This window comes from Berghia stephanieae, chromosome 4 (genome assembly GCF_034508935.2).
Source record: "Berghia stephanieae isolate SIO BIC M18660-M18661 chromosome 4, UCSD_Bste_1.3, whole genome shotgun sequence".
Lineage (NCBI taxonomy): Eukaryota > Metazoa > Mollusca > Gastropoda > Nudibranchia > Aeolidiidae > Berghia > Berghia stephanieae.
In genome coordinates this window covers 40,884,104-40,908,237 of record NC_088363.1, presented here as the reverse complement: position 1 = coordinate 40,908,237, position 24,134 = coordinate 40,884,104, and the positions used below count along the sequence as shown (strand labels likewise).

Genomic DNA, 24,134 nt, shown 5'->3' with positions numbered 1-24,134 from the left:
TCGTGCTAAGTCCTTTCACCATGAAGACAAGAGCATGGGTGGCTGGTTTTCTTGATCTTCCTAGCAACAATCCATAGTCCTCAAATCCCTCCACAAGATCTCTAGAAGGATCATACGACAGATCGGACTTAATGGCCATTTCATCATAAACAATGGCACAAGATCGTTCCACTGGTGACATTGCTTCCACTTTTATCTGGAACAGGTTGAGCATGTTCGGGCAGAGTCCAGGTTCAATCTGTACATTCTTCATGGCCAAGGCAAGTGTAGACGGAGATGGTAACTGAAAAAGCCGTTGCAAGAGACTGTAAGCCTTTTTACTAGCGTGAAAAAGAGAGAGTGCAAATGATTTATCCTGGAAACTCCATCGTCTGGATTTCTTTGGAAGTTGTCCAACTCTAACCTGGGACACGATGAAGGAAACGGCTTGGGGAGGTAAATAAAGACGAAGGGTTTGTTCAACACTTTCAAGTGAAGCCTGTAGGCTGTTCGATTCAGTTCCATGTTGTTGCTCGGAACTTGGTTCTGCACTAGAGCTAGTTGTCGCACAGGAGTTTGGCTGATGAGGGGAACTCTCTGTCATTTTGGAGAGTTTCCTCTGTAGTCTCCAGTTCTTTGACCTTTGAGCACAGAGCTTCTTCTTCAGTCTGTCTTTTCTTTGACGTTCCTCTTTCGTCTCGGATACATCCGCCACTGGATGACATTGAGAGGTCGTAGGTGAGGTAAATGGTTTCTCTGGTGGTAATTCTGCAGAATCATCAATTTTACGCTTTTTAGGGGGTGGTCGTGATGGAGTAAGCTTAGGAGGAGGATTTGGAATGTTGAAGATGGTTGGCACAGCAGTCCTGAGAATGACCGTACGTTTCACTGCCGTTTTGCTGAAACAGCAAGGTTCAAAGTGCTCAGAGCAAATGAAGCAGTTGATGTGAAGGTATTCTGGTGTTTTATTCTCCAGATCTTTCCTACGGCAATTGATGAGCCACTGCCTGCTACTGTAGAAAGAATTTAAAAAAGCAAACATGCCTATTTCACACGGCTGTGTACAGTTACAATGTAAATCATGCCTAAGTTAATGAGCTTCATCTAAAATCACAACGCTCTATAACAAAAGGAGGCGCATTTATTCACTAAAATTGAATGATACTGATCCACTTATAACGCCATCTCAGGATACCCGCTGTGGCGTTGAATGGTCGTTTTGCATCGTTAATTTTTACAGCAGTAAGGGTATTTGATGGAGTTTAGGATGGTAGATTAAGGTGCAGTAGAAGAAATAGAAAATCAACCCAAACAAACACACACACACACATGCATACATACACACACACACACACGCGCGCGCACAAACACACACACACACACACACACACAAAAAAAAAACACACACACACAAGACCCACCGGCTTATTGTTATAACTGGTGGGGCAATTGTAGCGGTTGTGTGTAGCCAAAGAGGACTGTATATATATGTAACGTAGTTACCAAAGCTGCCATAAACACAATACTCTTTACGGGCACCTCACCAGATAAATCAAACAAGTAGATTCATACGTCTGGCACTAGTAAGAGTTTTAAGTAACTCATAAATACGTGGGATCGAAACAACAACATTGTGGCATATTATATACCCTCACGCATACTACACACATTAGTATCCTTAACACATTCATAGTATAGCCTTTTAAAAACCAAACAAAGAGCTTATAAGATAGTGATTTACTCACATTTTGGGGCCCGATGGAAAGCGCAAGAATGACAAATCAGGCCTTTTATTCTTGGAGTTGCTACAGTTTGGGGCAGAACACCAACGACAATGCGTATTCTTTGCTTCTTTCATATTCGCCGCCATGATGATAAAATGTTTACCTGACTTCTTTTGGTTGCTACACACGAGGCTCGATAAGCCTTGCGCGACCTCGTAAGGTCAGAATCAGCGTGGGTGCGCAACCGGATGCGCGGGTTGACGGAGGTAGGAAACAATAACAAACCCACAGTTGCCATTACCTCCACCATCATTCTCGCTCACGGTTTGTGGAAAGCACTTCATTACAGGCACGTAATAGTGAATCTAGTTTTTGTTTTGAACATTTCTATTATTATTCTTTGTAAATTGACCCATATTAAAAGAAACATACAAACAAAACAGGCATGACCAGTCACTAACAATGCCGTGTAGTGTGTAGACAGTAACACAGTACGGTGAACATGACTGACACTGGGATCGGAATGTCGGAACCCATGAGTCGTTCGCAACTCTGCCTCACGTATTCATTTAATTTTTATTAAGCTTGCGTAAAACATACAAACAAAAAAGACATGACCAGTCACTAACAATGCAGTGTAGTGTGTAGACAGTAACACGGTACGGTGAACATGAATGACACTGGGATCGGAATGTCGGAACCCAGTAGTCGTTCGCAACTCAGCCTCGCGTACTCATTTAATCAGTCAATTTAAATTTCATTTAGCTTGCCTATTCTTCAAGTTTATGATATATTCACTTTTTCTATTTAAAAAGGGTAATCCAAACAGACCATAAAAACGATTTTATAATAAGCCGACTTCAACTTCCATCACTTACGACACGAACTTATTTTGGGTGTTTTTTTTTAACAAAACTGTTTGACTCAAACTAAAGCTTCGGCATTGGATAAGGAGCGAGGTCCCTGTTGCCATCTTGCTAGTTTATACAGAGACTGGGTTGCCAGCTTGGCTGTTCTTGATAAATAGTAGTAAATAGCACAACCTTGTGCAATGAGAGATAGAGAGAGAGAGAGAGAGAGATTTTGAACAAAAAACGAATATCTCTCTCTCTCTTACCCTCTCTCTCTCTCTCTCTCTCTCTCTCTCTCTCTCTCTCTCTCTCTCTCTCTCTCTCCCTCCCTCTCTCTCTCTCTTCCTATTTCATCTGTCACACTGTTTGACAATCTTCTTCACCTGGCTCACTTGTACTTGTAATATCGGGTGTAAGGTAAAATTTTGAACAATTATTATTATTTATAAAATGCAGAAACTTTGCAAATAAACCGATAGACTAGATATTAATTCGATTCGAAAAGTGGAACACAAAAGGAGAATTTGCGAATACCCGGTCCAGACATAAGCGTCATGGTCTTATTTATAAAGTGCAGAATCTTTGCAAATAAACGGATAAAATAGAGATTCATTCGATTCGAAAAGTGGAACACAAAAGCAGAATTTGCGAATGCCCGGTCCAGACATAAGCGTTATGGTCTTATTTATAAAGTGCAGAAACTTTGCAAATAAACGGATAAGATAGAGATTCATTCGATTCGAAAAGTGGAACACAAAAGCAGAATTTGCGAATGCCCGGTCCAGACATAAGCGTTATGGTCTTATTTATAAAGTGCAGAAACTTTGCAAATAAACGGATAAGATAGAGATTCATTCGATTCGAAAAGTGGAACACAAAAGCAGAATTTGCGAATGCCCGGTCCAGACATAAGCGCTATGGTCTTATTTATAAAGTGCAGAAACTTTGCAAATAAACGGATAAGATAGAGATTCATTCGATTCGAAAAGTGGAACACAAAAGCAGAATCTGCGAATGCCCGGTCCAGACATAAGCGTTATGGTCTTATTTATAAAGTGCAGAAACTTTGCAAATAAACGGATAGACTAGATGTTATTTCGATTCGAAAAGTGGAACACAAAAGCAGAATTTGCGAATGCCCGGTCCAGACATAAGCGTTATGGTCTTATTAATAAAATGCAGAAACTTTGCAAATAAACGGATAGACTAGATATTAATTCGATTCGAAAAGTGGAACACAAAAGCAGAATTTGCGAATGCCTGGTCCAGACATAAGCGCTATGGTCTTATTTATAAAGTGCAGAAACTTTGCAAACTAAACGGAAAAAATAGAGATTAATTCTAATCGAACAGTGGAACACAAAGGCAGAATTTGCGAACAACCGGTCCAGACATAAGCGTTATGGTCTTATTTCTAAAGTGCAGAAAATTTGCAAATATACGGATAAGATAGAGATTAATTCGATTCGAAAAGTGGAACACAAAAGCAGAATTTGTGAATACCCGGTCCAGGCATAAGCGTCATGGTCTTGTTTAAATGAAACAATGCCATTTAAAAAAATATATGGTCAATGACTAATTAAGCTAAATATGCGGAGTTCAATTAGATAACTTGATCTGTGAATTTTTTTTATAATTAGCTGTTTTTATTCTCCATCATTTAGGTTATGTGATTAAGTTTATAATTGAAATACAAACTTTATCTCACTTATCAATGTTTTGCAATAAAGGAGAGTGTGAGTGAACCTGAGCAAAGGAAATTATTTGAGAGAGTGATATTTATCATACTTTTCAGTTTGTAGTTGAATTCTAGAATGGATTCTTTATAGTTCTCATTGATTGTATGTCAGTGTGTCAGTCTTTAGGACACCGATTACCCTAATGCGGCCACAATTTACAATGTGACGGCCACAAGCCCGTTAAACGCAGAGTGGGGTATTGTTTTTTGCAAGTAATGCTATGGTTTTAATAGGATATCTGTCTCCTATTAAAATACATTCCTGTGTTGGATTTTGGATTAAATTCATGTCTTCTTCGGATTTTGGGATATTTAATTTTCATGGATTGTTATTGTGATTTTCAAGACTATTAATGTAAGTAAATGCCCAAATAGATATTTTTATTCATTTATTCTTTATTTATTTTTTTTTAGTTTTGTTTTGTTTTGAAGCATTTATTATAAGAAATATTGTACATATGCACTTATACACCAAAGACTATATCCTTTCAACTGCTTATTATTATTATTATTATTATTATTATTATTATTATTATTATTATTATTATTATTATTATTATTATTATTATTATTATTATTGTTATTGTTATTATTATTATTATTATTATTATTATTATTATTATTATTATTATTATTATTATTATTATTATTATTATTATTATTATTATTATTATTATTATTATTATTATTATTATATAATAATGATAATAATTAATAATAAGTGCATTGAGTGAAATCCCAATCATGGTTGCCCAAATAAAACTGGCGCTAGAATCCCGACTACCTGTCTAAACGAATGTTGTTTGTACGATACATACTAACTACACGTTCAATATCGGGGGCAGAAAATATACGTTTGGTTTTATGAAATTAAAACAGTAGTCCCACATTGTTCTTTGATGTTATTTGTGGTTGCATTTGCTTTGAAACTTACACATTATATTGTGTTACATTGTTTACAAAATATTTCTGGTACTCGTATGCATGTGTAGTCAACGGACCACCGGTCAATCGTGTTCTTTATTATTTTATTATTAATTTTGGCTTGACATCTTACATATGTGAATTTGACAGGTTGTTATGGATGGTAATTATAACATTAAGTGATTTTTAAACATTTTTACGGCGTTTTAAATGTCTTTCTTGCATTCATTGCCGAGCACCTCCACTTTTCTGTTACTATTTTAACGATCAGCTGATTTTCTCTTGCCTCCCCTTTAATTTCGCGGACTTTTTTCAGAACGAGGCGTGGGAGTGGCTAATTCTACGCTCTCTGGTGAGTGTGAGGATGTCACGCATCATGTGAGGTTAACTATTGTGACACAGTTCGATAGGGTAGAATCGGGTAAGTTCGCCGACGGGGAAATTCGCCGCGACCCTCCACCCCCAAGAAATAATGCTTGGTGAACATTTATCCTTACACCCCTCACGTTGGAATAGTCCGTATTCAAAAGACAAGATGTGAATGTACGTATTGCTTCAGTTTGAAGGAAGCAAATGAGAAATCTTTAAGAGTTATAGCACTTCAAAATGACATGTAGTAATCAAGATGCTGTGACATCCTTGACTTTTTGATTGTAACGGCAACCCTACACTAACGTTCCCCTAATTTGTGCAGTTGAATGTGAAGGCCCTGGTCACAAAATCAATGTTGTATTGACTTTGTGGTCATCCATATCCATTTTATTTTCATTATCAGTGTATATTATCATCAGAAAAATATTTCTAAAAATTGTAATACAATATTTCAAAAATCTATTATTTCGGGTAAATTCACCGGTACTCTCGGGTATATTCGCCGCACATCACTATCATCATAATATAAGTATTCCAAAGACGATTTTAGTGTGCAATAGACGCTGTGAGTTAGCACTAAAATATAACTAAGTTAAGAAAAGTAAATAATAAATATGTAAGTGGGTTTAATAACCACAAATCAGTCGACTCGAGTATGGATGGGCAGCAGGCTATGAACTTGTGATTGGCATTGTAATGTATCCACAGGAAGGCACTTTACATACATCATCACACTCGATTCAAGTGCCAATAAATATGTGTTAATATTGCAGTATTGGATAATGTAGAGCGATTTGAGGACAAGAAGAGTTTAAGAAATGGAAATTGTTCCTCATATTGTCTTGTAGGGAGAAAAACTAAGTACAAAATCTCGCGGCGAAGTTACCCGCCAGTGGCGGCGAAGTTCCCCGACGTGCGGCGAATGTACCCGACAACAGTGGCAGTTTTAAAAGGACTTTTGTGAATAAAATACAATATAAATCTACGTTAACACTTCACAAAAAAATAATTGATTGGCCAGGTAAACTTATTGTCAGTGTTTGGGTTGCCCAATTGGCAAATTGGCCTCCCACGGCAGGCCAGAAGTGAGACAGTGAAAAAACGGCGAAATTACCCGATTTTACCCTACCTAACTCAACGTTTATTCAGATTTGACACCCGCCGATCACACTCAAAATTTAAGTGTTAACTGCGGGTCTTAACTATTTTCCTTTCATCTGCATTATTTCACACGTTTAGTTTTAATACTATGGCTACTGTTATTAAGACCGTGCAGGCTCTTTTGGATGAAGCAAGTTGTGCGTTTGAGAAAAGGTTCGGAGTGAAACCTACTCATGCCGCGAAAGCTCCTGGGCGTGTCAATTTGATCGGAGAACACACTGATTACAATGATGGATTTGTGTTTCCAATGGTAAGCCATTGTTATAATTACTACATTTTATTATCTCATCTTATCTTACTAAAGGCTGAATATAGGAATGATCCTTTAAATGCCCTTTCAATAGTTTATAATTACTCATTTCATTGCATCATCCACAGTTTTACACGTTGAAGGTAAGGAAACTATCAACACGGCACGGCAATGTAAAATCGAACATTAATATCATAGAATACTGTTGAAAATTGGTAATGATCGAATGAATCATAAATTGAAATATCAATGACAACAATAATCACGAAAGCAACAACGACAATAATTATACATGTCTCTGATAAATTATCACGATTAGATTTAACATTATTTCAGATGGATTGAGTGGGAGCGATCTATATTCATGTTTTCGTCCAAGCGAGTCATCAATCAGGTGATTTGTTGCTGTCCAATGATTGGACATTTCTGAACAAATGTAAACACGCTGCTTTGTTTATGAAAGTTGTAAACATACCCATGTGTCAATGTCAAGCTTAAGACAATGACCAATCGTGGTGTGAGATATCTAGTTCAAAATATGTGAACACTTTTCACTATGTAGGTCACTTTGAGCACATTTTGCAATGTGACCAATGACCTCGGGCACATGGAAAGTTAATATAGATCATACCCATTAAGAAATTAATCAATTATCATTATTTTAAATTTTAATTTGAATACATTAGAGGATCGGACCAGTTCCGAGGTAAACAAAAAAAGATTACCGCCCTCTCGCCAGGGACATCAATCCGCGACCAGTGCCCTTGCATACGAATATCTACTATGATGTAAATTTAACCATTATTTTGTCCACTTATGGATGCAATTATTGTAATCTCCGAATTCAAATAGGTGAGCAGCAGAATACTTTTTCTACAACAAAAAAAAAAAACAAACGATAATGATGATAAAACATTGGTCATAATGACGTGTCAATGTTGTCTATTTTGATGATGATAATGATGGTGATGATGTGACCACTATACTACATACACGACTACTATACTACTACTACTACTACTACTACTACTACTACTTCATTTACTACTATAAAGCACCTCACTACCACCATTATTACATCTACTCATACTACCACTACTACTACTACTACTACTTACTACTACTACTACTACTACTACTACTACTACTACTACTACTACTACTACTACTACTAGATACTTCTACTTCTTTAACTGCCACTGCTGTTACTGTTACTAGAGTTATTAGATACTCATACAATTGGAACATTTTACTTTTAAGATATGATAAGATATATACCCTTTTGATCCATAATGGATGGAATTTATGATTCTTCATCACATCGGTGTGTAACAATACATTTCCACATTCTGGTCATTCAATCAGTCACTCAGTGTCAGTCAGTCAGTCAATAGACTTAAAATACAGACCTAAACAAGAATTAAATTGTAACATTTAATTTATTAATTAATTAGTTAATTAATTAAAGAATCTAACCTGTATCTATTATTGCTTATTAAATCTAGAATTGATGTGGAGAAATAAATCTCAAACTTTAAAGGAAGGTATCAGTATAAATATACATCCTTTAGTTTGCTATCAGGAATGAACACCTGTAGCTATTGGAGAGATCAAGTACTTTTTTTTTTCAAAAATAGGTAAAAGCATGTATGTCATTTAATTGTTCGGTAAACTTTTACCTCTATGGAAAGCTAAATATATGAGTAGAAAAATAAATACAGATCACTTGGTCTTCTAGTATAATCGGTATATGTGTTCGTAAATAAACAGGAAGATAGAATTATATTTCATACTATTTATTTTTCCAATACAAATTATTTTTCTGAAGTTAAAATAATTCTATAAAACAAGGTAGACTTTATTATACTATATTATGACGAATTATATTACTAAATTATGACAAATTATATTACTAAATTATGACAAATTATATTAAATTATGACGAATTATATTACTAAATTATGACGAATTATATTTATTAGTATAGTCCTTCAGAGCCATTAGGCCCATGGAGACCTGAGTTTATCCCAGTTTCTATTGCATGAAACGGACAATAGCAATTGCTTTGCTATACTTTGGATAGGATGCTAGTCTATCGTAAAGTACTTTCTACCAGGTCTGACAGACAAAGCTACCTGCTGGGTGGACAGGGGGTCAGAAAAAAACCTTACTGCACCCGGGATCGAATCAGTCCCTTTGATTGTGAAGTGAGTTCTCTACCAACCAAGCAATCGGGAGAACCCCTTATAAATGGTCTACAACATGGCATTTGGATTTTAATGTTTCGAAATGTAAAGTATTACATATAGGAAAAAATAATCCATGTCATAATTATTTTACCGATACTTCTATGTCAAATCTACTTTCCGTTGTGCCTTATGAAATGATGTGGGAGTTACTTTTGATTCACATTTGAATTTTGATGTACATATTGATAATTGTGTAAGCCGTGCAAACAGAATGATGGGAATAATATATAGAACCTTTATAAGTCTTGATAAAACCACATTTTTATATTTGTATAAATCGCTCGTTCGACCAATCTAGAATAGGAAATTGCATCTGGAGTCCATTATATAAAAGACAATCTATTAGTATTGAAAGTGTACAGAGGAGAGCTACCAAAAAATATATATACAATACAGTATTTATCTTATAAGGAAAGGTTAGAATTTCTTGACTTACCCAGTTTGAAATATAGAAGAATTCGTAGGGATTTTTAAGTCAGGTTTATAGATTGGTACATGGTATGGATAGGATAGACTTTTCTGATTTATTTTCATATTCTAATATTACTTTTACTAGAGGGGACAAGTTTAAGATTTTTGTCTCTAGATGCAAAACAAACATAAGACAAAACTGGTTCGGTATTCGTATTGTTCAGAAATGGAACAGTTTGAAATTTGAAACAAAGAATGCAAAATCTATGGATTATTTCAAGGTGCCAGTAGACAGGGAATTATATGATGGGAGATTTATATATGACGAATAATACGTGTTTGCACTGCTGTTGACATGACTTTCAATCTTGTATGTATATATTATGCATTATTATATTATTATGGTTATCTTCTATATGCGGGGTGTTGTGTGTGTGTGTGTGTGTGTGTGTGTGTGTGTGTGTGTGTGTGTGTTTGCTATGTCACGGTTAAAGATATATGTTTGTACACCGCATATACATGAGTACATTTAAGTTGAAATACTATCTTTACTACGTGTATCATTATTGTAATCTTTAATCAATAGATTTATGGCATTACTATTAATATTAAGGGCATTCAAGGGATCTTATCCTATTTTGCCCTATACCATATGTTATGTTATATATATATTATATTAGGTTGTATTATATTATGCGTTTGTTTTAATTATAATTATACAAATGCTGTTGGAAGGAAAGAATTAAAATGTTGCCGTCTCTTTATTTATTATTCAGAGCATTTCCACTTCTTTTGCAAATTAATTTTTGTCATGCAGATTGTGTGACTCGTCATGTAAAATTCTATTAATTTTATTGTTGCGTATGTAAAATAAAATTCTTTCAAGTTATCAAAAAATGGTGTTACAGAGCATTTTTTTTCCTCCATTTTTAACTATCTTGTCAATTTTATGTTTTTTTACTGTAACCACCCCTGGCAGTCAGACAAAAGCTCAAATTACTAATTAAACAAGATTTATAGAATAGAGGATAACTTGATCTAGGTTGATGTTGTTCAGCTTTCTCATAAAATGCATTATGGAATTCATTTAGGTAATAACTATATTTGAATGTGCCGACCATTCTAATTAATCATTAAATGTACTACTACTACTACTACTACTGCATGCTACTACTGACATCACATCACTGCTACTGCTACTTACTTATCTTCCACTAAAACAACCACCACAAAATTATAAAGGTTGCTAATTCTTCTCAGAATGTTATTTTACCTTTTACTTTATGCTATGGTTTTGATTTTATCTAAATTCATTTCTTTTGGTACAAATCATCAGGCTCTCCCTATGGTGACTGTGCTGGTAGGGGCTAAAACAAACACAGGAACCTGCCGCGTTGAAACACTTGCAGAAGTAGCTAATGAGGACAGATACTGTGAATTTCCTGCCAAAGGGGTCAAGCCCGGAACTCCTAAATGGGCCAACTATGTAAAGGGTGTTGTTGCACAATTTCCAGGTACAGTTTCAGTTAGTTGTGCAGCTATGTTGTCTTGTGATATGACACTCGCTGGTCCTGGGTTCGAGCATCGCTCGGCAACATATCGGTAATATCCACTAAATGTGCTCATTGTGCTTTACGAAGGGTCCCTTACCATCAGCAACACTTAAAATGCAGGACAAGACATGATGTCAGTAAGCCAATATCACCATTTGTTTTTCCAAGAGAGACAATGCTGTCATTGGCCAGGTACTCATTTTCCTGAACATGCCATTTTAATTTGATTGAATTAAAACTTCCAGGCATGATACCAACAAAAAGACTACTTTTGTGCGTAGTCATCTGTAAGAAAGTAGAATTCTTGGAGATCTCTTTGATTTGTGTGAATAAGTTCATCATGAGCTTGACTTGGATTGGATACCTCTAATTTAAAAACAAAAAAAATCATTTTATGGTAGATAGAGAGATACAAAACTATCATAATCTGTCATCTGCATTTTTTACCAAATTGGGACCTAAAATTTGCCAAATTTTGCCAAAAATCCCCCAAAATTTGCCCACAAATTTGCCGAGGAGAACTAAGCGTTTCAGTAAATTATTAACATGCGATACAGAAAAAAAATATATAAAAGACAATTTATTACGTTTAAGGAGGCTACATTTATTAATTTACACAATAGCCTTGTTACAAAGATTTTAAAGGATCATTATCCATAGAGAGTAGCTTCCCTTGGTTTGGGCCCAGGCAAAGCTGCAACATTTCTCAAGTTTCGCCCTTTTTTTTTCGTTATTTTGTTTTCGCTTCTTTTTTTTTCCCCAAAATTTGCCACGCGATTTGCCAATTTTCCCAACATTTGCCACGATTTGCCAATTTTGGGAAATTTGCCAAAATTTGCGGATGGCCCTGATATTTGCAGCCGCAAAAAATGCAGATGACAGCATAATGGGAATTTTTGTATTTAGCAAAACTGTAAAACTTTGAAACAGTGTTGGGTTTCAAATAAAAATTGTTGCCTGTGGATAGATTCAAAGTATTGCTTGATAAAAAACTATTTCCTAATATAATAATGATTAAATTTAAACACTAGGGGCTAAATAACTTTCACAAGATATGATATGATATGATTAAAAAAAAGAAATAATAGAAAAAATTGAGTTTTTATATAGCGTAATATCCACTAAACATGCTCAAAACACTTTACAAGAGGTCCCTGGCCAACAGCACCACTTAACATGTAGGACATAACATGGCGCCTGTTAGGCAATATTACAATTTTTTCGCACAGAGACAATGCTGTAAACAGCCAGGTACTTGTTTTAAACCTGAGTATGGTGAAAGAATGTGAATAAAGAGCTTCTCCAAGGACTCAACTATGCGCTCAGCGAGGCTCAAACCCAGGACCTTCTGATCTGAAAGCGAGTGTCATACCACAAGACTACATAGCCGCACAAGATATTCAAAATCCAGTTGGACTAATCACATGATATGATATGATAGGTACCCTACTTGAAAGACTTATTCTCCTATCTTAAGTCTGTCAGTGCTAGGAGTAGGAGGAATGTGTAAGGCTTGGTCAGCATGTCCGCACCTTGGACAGTCATGGGCTCTGCGGATTGCTGTTCTCCTGCTCCATTCCTTTCCGCCTCTCCCATTCTCTGCCAGGTTGTTTTTGGCTTCCCCCCCCCCCCCCCCCCCCCCTCCCTCATAGACAACCACACAATTGTCTTCTGTCCTTTTGTCACAACATGGCCTATCCAGTTCCATCGTGCTCTGTTCACTTCTATTTTCTGTCCCAGCTGTTTCCAGTATTGTGTCATTTGATAAATAAATGCTGTTTTCATCTAATTCGGACTGGAGAATGTTAAGTTTCTCCTCTTCTCCTTTGGTGGTTTCTATGTCACCTATCCAAATAGTGAAATGACTAATTTTAGAGAGCAGGCACTGGTGTAGATAAACATCTGAATAGATTTGAAACAATTGTGTTTGAAACAATGCCAGCCAGACAAAGCAGAAATAAAAATACTAGAAAAAAAATAATGCCAGAAGATAGCCTGCCTGACCTGAAGATCGAACCTTAGGCCGCCTGACTACTGGTAAAACGTTCTACCATTACATAACAGAGGTTACTTGATAATTCGGATGACTTAAAGGGGTAACCTCTGTGGTGTAATGGTAGTTGCTTGGTTGGTAATCGTGAGTTCTATGGTTTGATCCCCAGATGTTTCTGACTGATTTTATGGGATGATGTTTTTTTTTTTAAATTTTCTTTCTGCTTTGTCTGGCACTGTATCATATGCAATTTTTTTCAGATTTCTATCCGTATAGTAGTACTGAAAGGACTAAACTCTTGAGAAGGGACACCTTTATGAAATATCAGCATTCCTCCAGAAGTCATTCAGCTTTTTGTATGACGCTGCTATAAGTCTTAATTCTTTTCTTGATGTGGAGTAAACCTCCTAGGCTTGCCTACATCATTTGATGCACTGGCACCAACGTTGGTGAAACTGTCTACTTACTTCCTCAACCTGCTTGTTTACAACCAAGACAAGTTTATTTTACTCCAAGCAAAATTTATTATTTAAATATGTTTACATTACTTGAGGAACAACGTTTGGTTCCAATATTTTCTTTTAAAGAAGTTGGGGGTCATGGTCATATTCTTGTCCAGTGCATGATTGTTTTTAATTTCTGAGGGAGGAAGTAAATATACCTCTCAATATGTTTATTTGGTATTTATCCATACAGATGAAGTACCATCCTTTGATGCTGTCATTGTTTCATCCGTTCCCCTGGGTGGTGGTGTAAGCAGCTCAGCCTCTATTGAAGTAGCCACTTACACATTTGTGGAGCAATTAATTGGAAGCAGTACGCAAACCCCTGAAGTTACCAAGATTTTAAGGTGCCAGAAGGCAGAACATGACTTTGCCGGTATGCCTTGTGGTATCATGGACCAGTTCATTTCTGTGATGGGAAAGGAAGGCCATGCTCTTCTTATTGATTGCAGGTAATCGAATAGAAATCATTTTATTCTTTTGAATGTTTCTCTCCCTTTCATCATCTTAAAAATTTGTATTTGGCTTGGAGAAGAGGAAGCCTGTCATATTATACAACGTGGTTTAAATTTCAAATGAGAACAGTTTTCTTTGTGTGAAATAATTACTCCTTTAAGTAAACATTTCACTGTAATACATGTATCTGTAGTATATACTGCAGATAGTACTACATGTATCTATGGTATATGCTGCAGATAGTAATACATGTATCTGTAGTATATACTCCAGATAGTACTACATGTATCTGTGGTATATGCTGCAGATAGTAATGCATGTATCTGTGGTATATGCTGTAGATAGTAATGCATGTATCTATGGTATATGCTGCAGATAGTAATACATGTATCTGTGGTATATGCTGCAGATAGTAATGCATGTATCTATGGTATATGCTGCAGATACCATTTGACATCAATGTATAACAATTCGAATCTTGACTGAGCAGTCATTTGGTAGTCGATTCTTACTAGTTTTGAATTTATTGCAAAGTTTTCAGGGAATTACCAATGAAAACTTACCGACTGAGATAGTTTTTATAAGAGAAATGATAATGCAAAATAATTATCTATCTAATCCATTATTTGAATATAATATAAATATATCAACCAAGAAAATTATCCATTAGGGCCCATGACTCCTTTCTGGTATCAATCCCTGAATGGATTGGAGATAGTCATATGTATTTGTGGAATATAATTTTTTAAAATAAAATTATTCTCTTATGGGTTTTATTGTTAACCCTTTCAGTGCTGAAGTGAAATTAGTATTTCTGTCACAATATGGCTGAAGAGTGATGAAGATAATTTCCTTGGCAAGGCACAGCTCTCACATAAATACACAAAACTCTGTCATCCTATATATATGGATAAGTTTGTAATCACATATTATGTAAAAAGCTTAAACAGTAATGAGATCTGTGGTGTGTCTGGTATCATACTATGTAACAATCATGTGGTAGAATGTGTGAAATATTTCTTATATTATTTTCAATTACTCAGGGAGTAAAGTATGATCCACTCAATCACTTATTAATTTTAAAGGGTCGTAATCCAATCCAATCCATACTCTAACAGCTTCAACTTTTAAGAGAAAGGCAACATTTAGTGGTGTGGGATGGTGTCAGGTTGCGACTCTGTATCACAATTGTGATTTCCTCCTGTGACAGAAATGTTTTCTTATTGACGTTTGATTTGATATTCACCTGATCCTGGTGAATGGTGAGTTACAGTGGAATCCTGATGAAGCCAGCACTACCTGTTTACTTTAACCCTTTGCCCCTTGGATGGTTTCATAGAATCCTACCATATTTCCTAACATCAAGGGGTGCAACTCTGCATAAATTATGTGTTACATGTTTAAAACTTTATTTATGAGATAACGAGCCATGCTATTTCAATGAAATAAAAAAGAAAAAGGAAGGGAAAAGAGCAAACTTTCATAAAATTTTCCATCATGTATATCAATATTATCATCATCAAGCTGGTCACGAAGTAAGTCAGAAAGTTGAACGCCAATTTGACCATGAAAAATTTCATTTTGTTTGAACCATTATAAACTTTTGATCGTGGAGAATTCTGAGATGAAATTAATATTCAATGAAAGGGAATTCGTCCAAGTATTTAATGCAGAATACGTGTAATACTCTCCAGTTTATTTTACATCCGTTACAGGAAGTAAAATGAGAGGCAGTAATAGCGGGCGATGACGGGCGATTCAAGGGGCAATGGGTTAAGAAGCAGTGTTGACTTTTCCCATTATCAATGGAACTCACTTAGAAAAAATAAGAAAACTTGGGACCATCAAGAGGTGTTGACTTTAAGCAGGAGTTGACTTTAAGAGTGTTGACTTTATAAGGATTCCACTGTTATTATTCATAATTTTTTCTTCATCCTTATTAGACATGTTGTACTTGCATTCCTTTCCTCAGATCCCAAGAGGGCAAACTTGTGCTGATGTCGGATCCAAATGTTGTAGTGCTGGTGATCAATTCAAATGTCAAACATGAATTGACCGGGTCAGAATATCCAATGAGACGACAACAATGTGAAAAGGCAGCCAGCATTCTCGGAAAACCTAGTCTTAGAAATGCATCAATGGAAGATTTAGAAGGTACTAAAAAAAATTGAGGTGATGAAACAGCATTGCAATGGGCTACCCAGGTTCAAACCACTGGTGAATTGTACTCTTAATCCCTATTTTACTGATTAGGATATTGATGATTGATTTACGTGATATAATGTCATCTCCTGTCTCTAGTCGTTATTATTGGAGGTGATTCAGATGATAACTAATTTTTGAATTTTAGGCAAAAGATATGTGACCCACTGTCTCAAAACGGTATTACGTCGAGATGAATCAGAGCCTGAAATGTGAATTTAGAATTAACAGGATAGGAATAAAGAAATACGTACATTGCGTCTTTTACAATGTAAAAAACTTTATTTATTTTTTACCATGAAGAACAGAAATTAAACCCAAGTTTCATACTTGATGTACTTACTCCTCTTCGGCATTTCATAAACACATAAGGTTGACAGTAAAGAGCACCAGGCCAGCTTTCGAACCTCACCCCAGGTCCAACCAAAGGATGTCATCTCTCTTTCCACCGATCTTCTCGAAGTCTCATATCGGTGGCAAAAGAGTTTGATTTTCATCACCTAGTTTATCACGATATGATGGTGCTATGAGACGGTGTATCACATATGGAAATTGGCTTAACTCTTTCAGCACTGAAGCTATATTCGCATTTCCATCACAAACTGACAGACACCTGATTGAGGCAGATTGAGAATGACAAGCTAAGACAAAGCGACATTCGAATTCAGTGCAAAATCTCAATTAAAATACCCCCCAATATATAGGGCCGATTGAATGTTCTGATGAAAGAAATGATACCATTGGTTCAATTTATAGTACTTTTGTAGAAAGTAGGATTGGATTACATTAATATTTTTGCCTTTCAAGATCGGCCGCACTGTGCGGCCATGTGCAGCCATTGGCCAGTAGAACAGATTCTGTTCTGGCCGCACAGTGCAGCCAATGGTGCTGAAAGAGTTGAGGTGGCTCGATAAACTAATGATGTTTATACATCAGGTATCTTGTAAAACAGAATTTTGGCAAAAAAAATATAATTGAAAATCTCTTCGTCGCCATGGAAATGGCGCTATCTTATTAAATAAACAAGTTTTTTGGGTCTCCACCATTTTATTAATTCTTCTTTGATTTTGATTTTTAAAGTTAATATATAAAGTTTAAGCATAGTTGTAACTTGCTGGCTAGGTACTTAATAAGTATTCAATTTCAAAGGGTTTTAAAAAATTTCTTTTTAAAGGTGAATAAAATTCCCTCACTTTTTTTTTTTACAATATTTAAAGAAATATTTTTTGCCCAGAAACTATTCAATAGAAACAAAATCAAAGTAGCCAGATATTTGTAGTAATATATCAGCTATTTTAATTCCAAATTTCAAACTCGGGCATTAAAATATTTTTAATGGCCAAGTCCCAAAAAATGTTTATGGTGATTAGATAACAGTTTTGAGAAAACGCAATTTTTATCAGATTTTGAGCCTACTAATATTGGGTAAGGGTTTTGAATTGCATTTTTTATTCTTTCAAACTATTAATTCAGCGTTGAAATGAAATAAGGAATGAATAAATTGATCAAAAACAGTCACTTGATAATTTTCGCCCAAACTGACCCAATTTGCATCCCCTTCAGTCTAACTCTAATTAGGGAAATAGTTATAGATTCTTTTTAACAAAAACTTGAGCTTTTATATAGAGCAATTCCACTAAACATGCTCAAAGTGCTTTACAAAGGGTCCCTGACCAACAGCAATACATAAGATGTAGGACGAGACATGACACCTGTTAGGTGATATTATACTTTTTTTTCTGACACAGAAAATGCTATTAACAGCATGTACTCAGTTTACACCTGAGTATGGTGAGAATGTGAGTAAAGACCAGGGATTGAATCTAGGACCTTCTGCTCTGAAGGCGAGTGTCATACCACACAACCACATAGTCGTGAAAGAAAAGAAGAAAAGAAAATTCACGGTTTTAGTTATTTCCACTTAAAATCACTTTTTGACATCAGAATCATCTCCACATAACACAGTTAAGAAACAGTAACATTTATTACTTTTTTCCATCTCTTTTCTTACTTAGCCGGTAAATCCGATTTGGATGAGGAAACTTTCAGGAGAGCTCGTCACGTGATCACAGAAATCAGAAGAACTGATGAAGCAGCGACGGCTTTGGAAAATGGAGACTTTAACAAATTTGGACAACTGATGGTGGAAAGTCACAATTCCCTTAGGTAATATTCAATATTTCTACTGTTATTTTATATTCCTTGAATGGAAAATAAATCTATATATATAAAGTAGTAGTCCTTCAGAGCTATTAGGCCCATGGAGCTGGAGTTTATCCCAGTTTTTATAGTTTGAAATGGACGATAGCTATTGCTTGCCATCATTTTGGTAGAATACCGGTCCATCATCGTAAAGAAATTTCCTCCAGATCTTGCACACCCAGCTGCTGGGTGGTGGGGTTCAGAGAAAAAAATCTTGATTTCATCCGGGATCAATTTCATTCCCTGTTGCTTATGAAGCGAGTGCTCTACCAACTGAGCTATGGGGAACCTCTGAATAGAAAGCTAGATTTTTTTTTTTTTAATTCATAATTTCGCCAGCTTTAATAGCAGAACTTATTTTTTATTTCAAAGAGTTCCTAGTCTCATGACAGTAAGTACTGTTTTCTAGGTGAAGCCATTGTCACTGCTTTCTTTGTGAAAACTGAAAGATTTGATGTATCAAGTTAAAGTGAAAACAAATCCTGTCCCACTTTTTGATCTCCCTTCCATCACATTATCAGATATTCAGAATCTTTGAGAACTTCCAAATCATCATGGCAATACTTCATGTTAATTTTTATGCCACCTATTAATTTGAGTGATTTTAGTACTTTTTATGTTTTGTGTTTTTTTGTTTTTATGGCCATATCGATTTTATAAAGCGCTTAAAGTAAAGCTAGTTTTAATGGCAAGGTAGGTAACTCGTAATAGGGAAGATAATTTCAGAAAGAGACACGAACAGGGTGGAAGTCTTAATATTTTGTCACAAAGCCGCACTGTTTTAAAAAGTCTTTTTCAAAATGCACTTACACAGTTGGAGTCTGATTGCCTCGATATGTTTTATTTTTTTCATTTATTTAAAAAAATTTATTTCATTTTTTTCATCTTCCATAAAGGCGAAACATTGAAAATATTTTTTACATGTTTTGATTAAATTCATTGCATACATTTATACAAACAAGCATACAGTCATACAGACGTAGATATATTCATCATATTTTATGTATCCTCACAGGTTCTTACACACATACACACACGCACACACATACACACTAATAGTAGTAGTCTAAGTGGTAATGGTAGTAGTATGGTAAAATACGATTCTTACACTCTTGCTTTTTGGTATTCCGGAGGTGTTCCCAACCACTGCACGAGGTTGTGAGTGCGCATTGGGAACAAAGTTCGAATTCCAAAAAATCAAGAGTGTAAGATATAATTTCTTATACCCCTCAATCGATTCCTATTTCGACATGTTTGAATAAAAGACATCTTCGAAAATATTTAAAAGATATACTTCTTTTTAAAGAATCTGATTTTTTGTGAAATTTACGCTTGATAATCTGACGTCACAAATTATAATTGTAAACATGGTATCATTACACGTTACTATTCATTACTTCAGAGATGATTATGAGGTGTCCTGTACAGAGCTTGACCAATTAGTGGAGTACGCCATGGAACTGAAGGCTGATGGAGTATTGGGTTCCAGAATGACTGGCGGTGGATTTGGTGGATGCACTGTAACCCTCGTCAAGTCATCAGCTGTGGATAAGGTCATTCAGCATGTGGCTGTAAGTGTAGTATATATTTGGTGTCCCACTTTCTCAAACTGTATCATTATGTTGGCTAACTTAGTGATCGAGAGGTTACGGCATTGACACCTGCTGCTTAAAGCACTTTCATTTTTTTTACTCAGGTAAGATTATTAACCTACAATTTTGTTTTTCAAAATCTACCAATATTTAGTCATGTTTTTACACATTATTAGATTTTGAAAGAAAAAAAAAGATTCATTCCCTCAATATAACTGTGTATCCTTCCAAAACAATAAGATCTTTAAAAGTTGTTCCTTTGAATATTCCACAGACCAAGTACAAAGCAACTGGGAAGGAAGCAACGTTCTTTATATGTGCATCGTCAGATGGAGCCAGTCCTATCAAGATGCTATTTCAAGAAATAGAGATAGGTAGTTAAGTATTAGTCATCATCACCACAGGTAGTTCTCCACAAGTAGTTATAAAACTTGAGCTTTTAGATAGTGCAATATCCACTAAATGTGCTCAAAGTGCTTTACAAAGGGTCCCAGACCAACACGTAACTTGTAGGATGAGACATGATGCCTGTTAGGCGATATTACAATTTTTTTTTCTGACAGACAATATTAACGGCCAGGTACTTATTTTACACCCGAGTATGGTGAGGGAATGTGAGTAAAGAGCCTTTTCCAAGAACTCAACTATGCACCTAGCGAGGCTCGGACCCAGGACCTTCCAATCCGAAAGCGAGTGTCATACCACTGGACCACATAGCTGGTTATATGGTCTAGTGGTATAACACTTCCCTTAGGATTGGAAGGTTCTGGGTTAGAGCAGCTGCCAGTTGAGTCCTTGGAAAAAAGGTATTTACTCACATTCTCTCATTGTACTCAGGTGTAAAATGAGTACCTGGCTGTTAACAATGCTGTCTCTGTCAGAAATAAATTGTAATATTACCTAGCAAGCTTCATGTCTCTTCCTATATGTTACGTGCTCCTTTTGGCTAGGGAGGGAACCTGTGTAAAGCGCTTTGAGCATGTTCAGTGAATATTACGCTATATAAAAGCTCAGTTTTTATTTAATATTTATTTATCAACTCAAGAAATCTCAATATGATCTCATTGCATACTTAGTGATATTGTTTTAATTAATTTTTTGTCAGGAGATTTGGTTGTTTTTAACTTGATAGCTATCATTTTTAATTGAATTTTACAATTAATGAGTAGATTTTTGACCAATCAAAGCATAGAATTTGTGACAGTTGTTTCTAAACAATATGAATGAAATCGACCTCTCTCTGATCATTGTTATTGTTTTTATACCGCAAAATGGGTGACTAGTTATCACACGATTTTCTTGATCATATTTTAAACGTTTAAATTTACCCATAATATTCTGTATTGGTTCTATTGATCAAGTGGTAGAACAGTGGGTATTTTACTTACCTGTGTACTTTACTATGTTTAACAATTACTGTCATTGTTTACATTATGATGACTGTCCGAGAGGTGTGGTTATCTAGGTGTCTATTGTTTAGAGTATTCATTTAACCTATTCATTTACATCTATTTTACGCACTATACAGTTCAGAACATCGCGGGTGGTTGGATGGGAGCATCACCCTTGAATCATATACCTATGATGTTCGCATGGGTGTACGATCCGATAGTGATGTCGTTTCTTCTTCTCTTTACTAGCCTATCCTGCTTCTTTGGTTTGTGATTGTATTTTTGACAGGAGATATTTTTTTTTCTGTAAATCTTCTGCCTGTTTGTTCTTGGTTATTATAATTTAGCTTATGATATCTTTGGTTATGATTTTGATTTACATTTGTACTATTTTTGTTAGATTGCTTGTTTTTTTTTTGTTTCAGCGGTCTCTCATATAACCTCAATTGTGTTGGAAGAGACCTAAAGCAACAACAAACAAAGTTCAGAACATTTCACATTCTACTATGATATGATGGGTGGGGTTCCTGATCTCCCATAGTGGGCAGGGAGATACTTAATGTGTCCTCTATCCTCCTATATCTGTTTTCCACTCTGCTTTCTGTCCTTGTCTTGGAATGAGATTATTTGGTTTTGTTCTGGCCCTGGTCGATGCCCTGACTGGGAGGGAAACAGTCAAATGTATAGTTAGAGTTTTGGGAGATGATATTTTTTTCCTTGTAAATCATCTCTTTGTAAAATATTATATAAGATTGTAAACATTTGAGTGTGTTCCTCTTAGTGGGGACCTGTGCTTGTGTCTGATGAGACTTTTAGATGATCTCAAACTAAGTACTTTGACAGTGTGCTTTTGGAATCTACATCTATTTCCTATTTGAACCAATTCCCCTTTGTCTTACCTTTTCTTGGGTGCTTTAATTGTAATTCTTGAACCTTTTTACTCTCCCATTGTCTTCGTTTTTACTGGTGCTGATAAGATGTTCGCATGGGTGTATGATCCGATAGTGATGTCGTTTCTTCTTCTCTTTACTAGCCTATCCTGCTTCTTTGATTTGTGATTGTATTTTTGACAGGGGGTATTTTTTTTTCTGTAAATCTTCTGCCTGTTTGTTCTTGGTTATTTATAATTTAGCTTATGATATCTTTAGGTTATGATTTTGATTTACATTTGTACTATTTTTGTTAGATTGCTTGTTTTTTTGTTTCAGCGGTCTCTCATATAACCTCAATTGTGTTGGAAGAGACCTAAAGCAACAAACAACAACAACTGGTGCTGATAAAACCTATCACTTGCCGAAGAAGAAATAAAATGAAAACAAACTTGACCTCAAGACGTTTTACAACGAAGAAGAATGAGTAGCAGGAGGAAGAGGAGGAGGAGATAATTTTCACGATAAATTTATTCACTATATTATCTGCTATCCCCAACTAGTTATGCAGTCACGTTTACACACACGAGTCCGAAATGACCTGTGCATTTTTGCAATAAATATTCGTGTACGTCTTAATGTTGTACTTTGCTTTTATTTACATAATAATCTGGGTGGGGTTCCTGACCTCCCATAGTGGGCAGGGAGGCGCTTACTGTGTCTTCTATCCCCCTATATCTGTTTCCATTAAGCCTTCTGTCTTAGTCTTGGAATGAGATTACTTGGGTTTTGTCCTGGTCCTAGCCGGATGCCCTAGCTGAGAGAGAAACAGTCAAATGTATAGTTAGTTTTGGGAGATGATATTTTTTTTCCTTGTAAATCGTCTCTCTGTTATGCACTGTACAATTAATAACGAAGTTATGTTGTACTTTGCTTTTATTTACATGACCATAATTTCTTACAAGGCACAAGATTCCCACAAGGGCAACAGTAAATCTATGTATATATAATAATACCTTCCTTTCAATCACGGGATGGAATATAGTTGACATATCGATTTAGCAATACTGCGATGCAAGACAGGAAATTATTATATTTTAGAATTGGGTGCCAGTTCAAAGCGTTGTTCATGTTAATATTTTATTGAAAATAAACCTGTATTTCCTTATCCTGCTGTGCTTTGGGCTTTATTGATTTGATTTGAGGACCATTTCAATTTGGACCATTTGTTGGTTTGATGGGTGTCATTTAATGAAATACCCAATTAAGAAAATAAGGAGCAGGCACCGGTGTAAGATAAAGCACTGAACAAGTGTGTATGAAAGGTGCCAGACAAAGCAAGCAAGAAAAATACAAGAACAAAACCATCCCAAAAAATGTTTTTTTTTGTCTTGCATTTTTCTTTCTTGCTTTGTTGGCACCTTTCATATACAATTTTTCAGTTCTTTATCAATGAAATACACGCAGTTAGTATTATCAGAGATATTCTAAGGATTTCACCTTCTCTGACATTATTTTGTCTATTAGGCATGTCCAGAAAGAGTATTTTGAAAAAAAAAAATAATGCTTATAATATCACTCTCTCTCAGTACATTGTATAGAAGGAATGAAATCGACCTCCCTCACTTTCTTTTTCATTTTGGACCACGAGTTGGGTGATTAGAGCTCCAAGGTTACCAATTGTCCGTATATATTTACGGAATTCAGTATATT

At 35.6% G+C, this 24,134-nt stretch overlaps 1 protein-coding gene across 4 annotated transcripts; it reads left to right on the top strand.

Moving 5' to 3' along the window:
- Positions 1–6,623: 6,623 nt before the first annotated feature.
- On the top strand, positions 6,624–23,589 carry LOC144970581 (galactokinase-like). Of its 4 annotated transcripts, none has more exons than XM_078910351.1 (8): positions 6,624–6,999; positions 10,997–11,174; positions 13,903–14,161; positions 16,138–16,319; positions 18,383–18,533; positions 19,972–20,140; positions 20,436–20,535; positions 22,761–23,589. In XM_078910351.1, the coding sequence occupies exons 1-8, from the start codon at positions 6,838–6,840 to the stop codon at positions 22,799–22,801; spliced, it is 1,242 nt and encodes a 413-aa protein (XP_078766477.1). In that variant the 5' UTR covers positions 6,624–6,837; the 3' UTR covers positions 22,802–23,589. The 4 variants fall into 4 exon arrangements, with proteins under 4 accessions (XP_078766477.1, XP_078766478.1, XP_078766479.1 ...); XM_078910352.1 differs by having other exon boundaries at positions 6,704–6,999; positions 21,978–23,589; XM_078910353.1 differs by having other exon boundaries at positions 6,704–6,999; positions 20,436–20,565.
- Positions 23,590–24,134: the final 545 nt, after the last annotated feature.

Excerpts from the sequence above, each read along its gene's own strand:
- LOC144970581 (XM_078910351.1), top strand. The coding sequence starts at position 6,838 with ATGGCTACTGTTATTAAGACCGTGCAGGCTCTTTTGGATGAAGCAAGT. Across the intron at positions 11,175-13,902 it reads TGTTGTTGCACAATTTCCAG|ATGAAGTACCATCCTTTGAT; the intron begins GTACAGTTTCAG and ends TTATCCATACAG. Across the intron at positions 14,162-16,137 it reads GCTCTTCTTATTGATTGCAG|ATCCCAAGAGGGCAAACTTG; the intron begins GTAATCGAATAG and ends TCCTTTCCTCAG.